Source organism: Amblyomma mixtum, chromosome 3 (assembly GCF_055824585.1).
Source record: "Amblyomma mixtum isolate Tamu chromosome 3, ASM5582458v1, whole genome shotgun sequence".
Classification (NCBI taxonomy): Eukaryota; Metazoa; Arthropoda; class Arachnida; order Ixodida; family Ixodidae; genus Amblyomma; species Amblyomma mixtum.
The window spans coordinates 187,050,424-187,060,293 of NC_143014.1; the positions used below are offsets into that span (position 1 = coordinate 187,050,424).

The window sequence follows — 9,870 nt, forward strand, 5'->3', positions numbered from 1 at the left end:
CCACCTACACAGCCGACCATCGGAAGGAGCTAAGCAAGGCATCCACCTCGCCTTCCAGGTGCCCATGAGCACAGAAAAAGCGCTAAAAGTCAGAAATGCGGTCACCCTCACAATTATTGTCATAATCATCAACAATGCATCACTGTAATTATAGAAGCACGAAACAGCTGAATTTTTGTTACATCCTTGTTCGAGATGTGGAGGCCCGTAGCTGTAAAAAGGGACCCAATTCTCTCTGAAGTGGCACGTCTCTTTTTGCTTATTTGCGAATCTAATCAAGACTGGATCTCTCACTGGCACCCGCAAGCATCCCGTTATCACTTAATGTTTTAGCTAATTGTGAATTTTTTCTTTTACTCTTTCACTAAACACAACTCAAACAACCAGTCTACGGAAACTGCTTGCAAGGTAGCTTCGCTCTAGCTGAGAACCCCTCAAAATTACTTTATCTGATATTAAGCTTTCATTTTTTCCCATTAGCCTGACTCTTATCCCAGCAGAGGCTATGGTAAAAAGTATGTCGGGAAGCGCTATCAGAACATCAAGAATATGAAGCAAAGATCTTTTAACAGTAATAAAACATTTATAGAAACAACACAATCTCCCTTTTGGATACAAAGCCACGCAAGTAGCGGCATTTGGCAGTTCACTACGAACGAAAATGTTGCCCACAAGCCGTAATCCACAATTACGGTAATGAAACTGGGAAACGGCGGCTGAATTGAAAACAAATGAGCACGATTTCTTCGTATTCTATTTGTTTTAGAGAATGAAATTAGGTTTCCCGTGCATATAGCTTTTGAGGAGCTTTTTCAAAGATATTCGCGGGATATGTTTATTCTTTTTTCCAGAACGGCCGGTTCACATCCTTATCACCAATGTCAGCAATGCGAATGCTATAAATCGAGATGGTTCTTCTATTTATATAAAATCGCTAACTATAAGTATTGTAGGAGCAATGTATACACGAAGCGGCATGTGCGCTCTGCGGTCTTACCTCAATCAACTTTGCTATTGAGTGGCACTTCATCTGAAACACTTTGCAGTACTCATAACCTTTTCAATCTGGATCGTTGCAGTCGACGCTGTTCCCTCGTTTGTGTTCGTCACTTCTGACGACATTCCTTTTACTTACCATTGCTGCTTTTAAATCCGTTGTCATCATCACCATCACCGCCGTAAGTGCCGTTGCTATAGTAGAAATGCGCTTAGTATAAAAAGAACAAGACGATACGAGACTGGACGAAGACGTCTTGTTCTTTTTATACTCAGCGCATGTCTACTAGAGTTCAAAAAATGAAATACCAACTAGCCCCACTTGTCGCATTGTTAGCCGTTGTTATCATGATCACCAGAAGCTCATCTTTTGCAGAAATGTGCAAAGCCTGTGTAGCACTAGAACTATGGGAAGAAAGTACTAAAAAAACGAACTGAGCAAGACGCACCGTAACGGACAGCACCGAAATAATTTTGGCAACTTTGGGCACTGACATCGCACAGCACACAAGCGCCCTTAGCACTTCACCTCCTTTCTAACGGGGTCGCCGATGCCGAGGTTTCATTCAACGTCCTAGAACACCATATAGGAGATGCTTCCCCGGCGGTAGCAGAACGTGAGTATAAATCCAGAAATTCATCCTCCGTCCTGCACTCCGCAATTGAGTGCCGCAGAAGACGTCGCTCCGGCGGCAGCAAAAGGGTCGGTCGAAAGTGGGTATATTAACGTGACTGCGTTGGAGCTGTCGTTCGGAGGAAAAGCCGAGTGCGTTGTCACACTAACTCAGAATTGGTAGGAAGAGGTCGTGACGTCACACCACTCTCAAACATGGAGAGCAAAGTATGACGTCAGGCACGGAGGGTCGACGGGTTGGCGGGGCGCCAGCTGCGGAGCAGTAGGAGCGTGTGGAAAGATTCCACTATTCAGTGCTTGGCGGGTCGAGTCATGCGACAGGGTGCATAACGTGGCCATGGGGATCGAGGAGTGGCGAAAGAGTGCTTCTCAAACAGACAGAGGCGCCAAGACGGCTGCGCGCGTACAATAATGGTTCTTGTGGAGTTGCGATGCAGGGATAAGAGACTTCTAGCGCTATCGCGTTAAGCTTCCTAAATGTTGGTTAGGAGCCTGTAATGTTTTCATCCTGCATTCTCGTTCCAGGCTGCCGAATGCCTCAAAGGTCTCTGCCACGATGGCAGCGAGCTGTGACTACACGTGAAACAAGAAAACAAAAACAAACATGAAAAATCTCTGTTTTAGTTTGGAGACAACCTTCGTAGTGTCGACTGTCCAAATTTACCGAAACATCTGCAGTCATCATGAGCCTGTTATGTGTTTTGTGCGCTTGATAAATTTTGAATAGGGCTGAAAGAGGTGTTCTGGCCGTGTGGCTGTTTACTCGGCGCAACAAAACGTCCCGTGCCTCAGATATCGCCCCTGTTCCTTTGTAGGATACGGCGAGGAAACGGATTCTTTCTTTTTTATGAATGCGACTGCTTTTAAGTGCATAGTGCAAGTCTAAATGCGCTGTGCACAGAGTTCAAAGGTCGTATGGAGTCATGACCATTCTCAGACTTCTGTACTTCGTAAAAATTACATCTCTTCCTTCTTGACGCCAAAAGGCAAATTAATTCTGCCTTTGCTAACCCTTTCGCAACGCGATGTGGTTCGGTTGCCTCTGAAAAAAGCGACTCCTTGATGGGCAAAGTCGGCCGTCTCTTTTTTCCGAGAATCGAAATGTTTCAGTTAATATCGTGTTTCAGTTAGTAATATATCTTAAAAGGTTTAGTTTCTGTTTGTTACATTTGGTGCATATGACATTTCTGCAGTCATCCTCAAGACATTGAGAGCATAACTTTTTTTAGTAATTTTGTATTGGCAGTTTTAAAAGAGGGGGGAGGGGCGTATGCACTATACGTTTAATGCCATCCAAGCACTTGGAGTCGTACCCCTCCCCTCTTTTTTTAAATAAAAACAATCCACGATAGGGGGACCCCTTACATTTTACGACCATTCTTATTACTCTCATGATTCACGCATCAGAAGCGTTTTCGATATATTTCGATATTAGTGAGGACTCTGACATTGCTCTTCTTAGTGCTCCTGTTGAACAGCAGCCATCTATCTATTTACAGAAAAGGTTCTGCTGCATTACTAATGACTGCAAGTCTTCATTTTTCTCCAAGGCAACGATAGAGTGCGTCAAAGCTTTATTTATAACCTGCTCTATTTTCACTTTTTCTTAATACTATTTCGCCGCTCTTCCTGGAATAATTGTTACTACTTTATGAACATGATTGAATGATATCCAGAAACTTCAAGTGTTTGTGACCGCATTCTTCAATAAAAAGTGATTCCTTAATTGATGCGTCAAAAACAAGTCAGTCGTCAAAACATCAAACGCTTAAGGATCAAGTTCCACCTAGAAAATGCAGGAAATAAACATTATAAACGACTATTTTTATGCGTAATCAATTTCCTCTGTTCAGGCCAGGCGCATCAATACGAAAAGCTCTTCGCACTCTGTGTTGTGTACCACGTCAATAAAAAAAATCCAGTCCTACCATTTTAGCTCATACCCAACAATTGTGGACAAAAGCATTTTTGAACGGGAAACCGTTTATGAACGCAATTTGTTAGTATAATGTAAGATTTCCAGGTTCCAGGATTAATATTGCTAATTACAGGCCCATCTCCCTTACATGGATATGCTGTAGATTATTAGAACACATCATTTACAGTTCTGTGAGAAAACATGTTGAATGCAATAAATTTTTCACCGACTCACAGCACGGTTTTCCGGCTGGCCGGTCTTGCGTAACTCAACTAGCTGAATTCAATCATGACCTCTGCTGTGCCACGAGCAGATTGACTGCGTATTTTTATATTTCAAAAAGGCATTCGACACAGTTACCCACCTCCTACTACTTCACAAGCTATCGTTTCTTGGCTTAACAAGAGAAGTGCTTCAAAGGATTAAAAACTATCTTGAAGGGCGCGAGCAACGCGTACTGATCAACAGCCGGCTTTCAAATACTGCTGCGGTCACCTCTGGTGTTTCGCAGGGGTCGGTACTAGGGCCTCTACTGTATTTAGTCTATGTCAGTGACATCGTGGAAAATGTTACCTGTCAGGTACGCCTGTACGCAGATCACTGTGTCGTATATCGTTTTAGTAAAGCCTCATGTGACATAAATAATCTACACCAAAATTTGGACCGCATCCAGCGCTGGTGCGAGAAATGGGACATGGCTTTAAATGCTGCAAAATGTTACTATAGTTCTTTTACGCGCAGGCGTACTCCTGTTTTGTCTACGTTTTAAACAACCAGCTTTTATCTAAAATAACAGATTTTAAATATCTCGGGGTTTATTTTTTGGCTGCTCTGGCATGGAGAAAACGGACTGATTATATATCGGCAAAGGCATCAAAAATCCTAAATTTTTTAAAAAAGAATTTTAGAACCTCAGCAGGTTAAGGAACTTTTATGCTTCACTAACATCAGACCAATTATGGAGTACGGCTGCGCAGTCTGGGACCCTCGCGTCGGAACCTATTGTGATATGCTGGAACGGGTTCAGAATCGTTCGGCGCGGTTTGTCACCGATAAATAATGTTTTAATTATCTAAGAAACAGTATTAAGCAGGAGCTGAACTGGGACTCTCTGCAGGAGCGCCGTTTACGAATAAAGTTAGAATTCCTTTACCGTGTTTATTTCGAGAAGACTGCTATTAACCCCGAAACTTATTTGTTTCCGCCTCATTTTGCATCCAGAAGGCGCGGCCACGACTGGAAAATACGTGAAATAAAATGCCGTACTAATGTGTTCAAACACTCTTTCTTTCCGCACGCCATCAATGAATGGAATAAGCTGCCTCATTGTATTGTTGAATGCCAGTCCGAAGCAAGTTCCGAGCACTGTTGTCGGAACTGTGATGTGCACGCATGCTCACCTGCTGTTTTCCTGCTTTTCCTCTTCTTATCCTTTCCCGACCAATTGACTGATGTGAATGCTCTGTTAACGCTCTTTTACATCATCTGCGCTCCTTTCTTTCGTACCCTGTACAAAAAAGTTGGCACATGCTGTACGGTTGATTGTGTATGTATGTGTTTCCCACTGCAATTATGCCTTCATGGCGCTGCAGAAATGTAAATAAATAAATATCACAATCAATATATCCGCAGATCACCCGACGGCAATCTTGTATTTTTTTTCTGTTAACGTTTTTGCGGTCGTCAAAAGCGTTTCTCATTAGTTGTCCATGGCAGTCTTAACTCTTCGATGGGATCGATGGAAACACTAAAAAAAAATATTTTGCTACATATCATCAGAATGGAGCATTGCCTTCAATATTTCCGTAACAGTATCTTATAACTTTTCAGCTGTCAAAACTTTTGTCCGAGAGTGTAGGACATGCGTGACGATCTCTTTTAGATTAATTTTTTCGGCACGCGGCTAGGTCTGGAACGCGGCCCTTCCTGTCCTGTGATGTCACACTTATCCCCCTTTACCCGAAATCATGCAATTTACTCGCTGGCGCACATCGCAACTGAACAATCCTGAAATTGGCCCTTGTGGCCCTCAAGGGCCTTCCTCACCTCGGTATAATAAAGCCTCTCCTCAGCCATGCTAGGATAGAACACGGCATGTTCTTTTCTGTGGATGAATGAATAGGTAAGTGTGCGGGTGGAGGGAAGAGCTGATAGCTCGGTGCGAAAACGAAATACCACGTGATGAAGTCCTTAGAAAGCTTAGATTCATTCATATGAAAAATGCCAGCCCTCATTGAAACAGAGGCGCAAACATAGATTTTTTTTAGGAAATATTCCATTATGCTTGCCTTGATTTCAAGGACTGTTATCTTCCTTCATATATATGTCGTAATGAACCCCTCACTTCCCTACCCTTGGGCTGTCCTGTTAGTCTTGAAGAAATTTCACCAATAACGTGCCACTTACATTAAGATTAAAGCCACAAACATAAGATCGTTTTCTCTATTGAAAAGTTCGTTTACCGTCAGAGACTAGTAAAAAAATATTCGTATATTCTGGTAGACCTTACTTTACGATCGTAGAAGCGGGTGATAAATTGGAAGTTTTCAGTAATTTATATTTTAAACTAAAAAAAATGAAGAGTAAGGCCTGACGGTAGTGATGGGCTGCGTTTAAACTTCGTCGCTCCATTGATAGACGGGCCATGCCACCTGCAGTGAGCATACTGCATTTTATGAATAGGACAGAGCGCAATACCGGGACTTATTTGTGTTCGGAGGAGGAGGATAAACTTTATTCAACACAAACTAATCGCTTGAGCTTATGAAAAGGTTCAGGCTTCTGGATTTTTGTCGTGCAGTCAGTAATCATGACTGTTTTTTTATCAACTTTTAAAATGTTTTCATACAGTACACTGCCACTACTGGCAAAATGTGGTTGCTGATGCCATTGACCGATATCATCAGTCTTACTTTAGTGATATTTTTTAAACCACTTTAGAGATTTAAACAAGTTTCACCTACTCATCGCACTGGAGACGAGAAGTCACTCTCGTGTCACTATTGTCATGGTTGCAGACTAAGCCTACGAAATATAAAGCAACGTTTCAACACCAAAAAACGTTCTTTCGAAATGCTCGGCTGTTTTTCTCAGCGCCCCATTTGGGCAAGGAGATTTCGAATGCCGCAAAGAAAATACAGTCGATAAAGTGCAGTAGACGGGCCCTTCAAGATAGTAAATATGTGCGACCAGGTCGTACATCGCAGGCATCGGAAGCATGGATGCGTTGGTGAGCTCACGACCTTCTTCTTATCTTACCTTGATGTACAGTAGTTCCCCTCGAATATTATGTGCTGCTATCATTTATTATCCTGTAATTTTTTTCACCTCTTCCTTTTTTCTTCACTTAGGTCCCCATGCTCTCGCACTGTCACTTCTTTTCTTGATTATTTTAATATTTCTGGCCACTGTGGTCGTATTGTGTGGTTTCAGCGTTCTCTTCCATACAGGCTTCTCTGGGTGCTCCACTACAGAGACAGCAATGCGACTGGGTTACACATGAAGTCGGTGGATACATTAATGTTAAGGGCCAGCTAGATACTATTTTTCTCAATTTCCGAAAACCACTCGATAGAATATCCCATCGAAAGTCGCTAGTAAAGTTATCTCCCTTCCTGGGTAACACTGAGCTAATAAAATGGATAAAAGCATATTTATCTCAAAGGCAACAAGTTGTTTCAATAAACTTTGTTTGTGTACCAACAAATCTGTGTGATCCGGTGTTCCGCAAGGATGAGTAAAAATTGGAAGACGATTAAGCTTCGCCGTTAGGAGTGGAACGCGACAGCGTGTTGCAGCGCCACGCAACGCCATCGCCCGTTCGGCACGGCGCCTTACCCGTTGGAAACACCTCCGAGAGCAACGCGTTTTTTGAGGAAAAGAAATGGCACATTAATTCTGTATTCATTTCTGTTTTCAAATAAAAAAAATCAAATCTGTAAAAAAAAATTGTCTCACATCTCGGTGGACACCTGAACTGCACCGTAAGGGAACGGAGGAACGTGGGAGCGAAAGAAAAAAAGAGTGAAAGAGGTGTTGTAATGAAGGAAATGAAAATTGGATTTGAGGAGAGGAAACGACGCAGTAACTGCCTCACATATCTCGGTGTACACCCGCAGCCCCCGATTACAGATCGCCTGTTCTAATTCCTGCGTCAAGTTAGCTCCAACTTAACTAATAAATGCGTGCTGCACAAAACGCTTAATCGTATGACACCATTCAGAACATTCTGCGGCAAACGGTTGGCATGATACGATTTTTTCCGACGCGCGGTGCCGACAACTACAACTACAACTGCCACTACTACGACGCCGATGGCTTTTCAACCGAACGAGCTGTATACGCTATCGCGTAATATGATATTTACTTTTCTCCATATATATCAGTGATATGTGCTCAGGTTTTTGCACGCAAGTAGTTATAAACCATTACGCAGATGACACCATCGTGTACGCTGATATAAACTCCTCTAATGACCAACCAGAACTTGGTGATCACTACAAGAAAAATTAGCCGCTGGTGCGACGAGTGGAAAATGGAAATAAATACATGAAAACCATTTTGAATGCTTATGACGTGCGAAAAAATTCCAATAATTTTCTCCTGAAGCGTCAACGGTTCACATTTAACTGAAGTTACGGAGTTAGTACCTAGGCTTTCATCGGTCAGTGCATCTCGACAAAATCTCAGAGAAGACCATGCGTAAGCTGTGGTCACTGCGACGAAGACTTCACTATGCCACCCCAGAGGTGAAAATAATAGCTTACAAAACTACTGTATTTCCTTTGCTGACTTACGCAAGTCATATTTGGGAACAATAACTCAACGAAACATAGTGAAATGTGAGCGGGTACAAAAAGGGCCCTAAGGTTGATTTTTTAACTCATATGAAAGAACCCAATCAGTGACCGAACTTAAAAGAAAAGCTGGTAATGACGGTAAAGCTCAAACTTCAACTTAGTATTTGGTCAAATGTTTTAGGAAAATCCCCCAAGTTGGAGTAGATTTGTAATAAGATGCCAATGAGTAATTACTCTCTTATTTCAACTAGTAGGCTCCAGTTTTTTTTCATGTTTTGAACGGTGATTATAAGGTGGATCTAGAAAGATACATCCCATTTCAAAATCTTTCTGTGCTCAGAATAAAACATTAGGAACATATAACACCTCTGAACTTAAGCACGGAATCTTTCAAACACTGATTTTTGGTTCGAAGCATATATGATCGGCACAATTTACCACAGATATTGCAGAATGTTCAGATATGCAAGATTTTGAAAGTTTCTTATCGAATATTTGTAACTTATTGAAATTATGTTTTCCTGTCGTTTCACATGTAAGTTTGGTCTTTGCCAGTTGTGGTTCCTCGACGCGTTATACTTGTTCTAAATTACTTCAACTAACTTGAGTAATGCGGTGATGTTTTCTTCTACAGTCTTTGACTTGTACATCTTGTGCGACTTTAATCTGTGAGTGAGGTTAATAATGGATTTTATATTTTTATATACCGTTCCTTCGTACACTAAATGGTAGGAATTGTAGTCTTTAACCTTGAGCAAAGTTGTGTGCATAGCTGCAATGTTTTTTTCTGTTTGTATTATTGCTGTGTACGTTTTTTTTATATATAACCGCAACTCCTTTCTTGGCATTCGCTGAGATTTTGAATGAATAAATCAATCAAAAAAAGAACTGGTCGATTTATTGCATTACATGATTGATTGATTGATTGATTGATTGATTGATTGATTGATTGGTTGATTGATTGATTGATTGATTGATTGATTGATTGATTGATTGATTGATTGATTGATTGATTGATTGATTGATTGATTGATTGATTGATTGATTGATTGATTGATTGATTGATTGATTGATTGATTGATTGTCTTACAATAGGTTCTTTTTATATTACCTTCATAATATGGGGCGCACATAGCGCAGGCGGAATACCCGCTCCATTTCTTGTCCCTCGCAGCTCACTTTGCCATCGCGGACAAAGCAGCTGAAGTGCTGTTCTCCTTCCCACCTCGCGATACTGCTGCTTAACTGTCAAAGAAGGGCGTTTGATTGGTTTGCTCCCTCTCTTAGCAACCCCGACGCCCAACTAACCGACGAACATTACGACGTAAATGTCAAAACTTCGTTGATTACAATTACCTAGACATTTATCAGCATATGTCTGACCTTTATTCCTGGGCTCATTTTGAACAACGCGCGTCGGACGCAACGTGCGTCAAGATTATTTTTCCTGTTGCCATGCCGTCCTACCACCTACCACCTCGCGCTCTCGTGCAGCCGTGCTGACCCACCAACCTCGGCCGCAT

General features: G+C 41.8%; 1 protein-coding gene across 1 annotated transcript in view; it reads right to left on the reverse strand.

The window, feature by feature from the left end:
• The window catches only part of LOC149353001 (uncharacterized), a 16,327-nt gene extending 6,793 nt beyond the window's left edge, over window positions 1–9,534 (reverse strand). The window contains exon 1 of the mRNA XM_089575753.1: window positions 9,527–9,534. Within this exon, the coding sequence (XP_089431879.1) occupies window positions 9,527–9,534 (8 nt within the window). The remainder of the gene's footprint in view (window positions 1–9,526) is intronic.
• Between the last annotated feature and the right edge of the window lie 336 nt (window positions 9,535–9,870).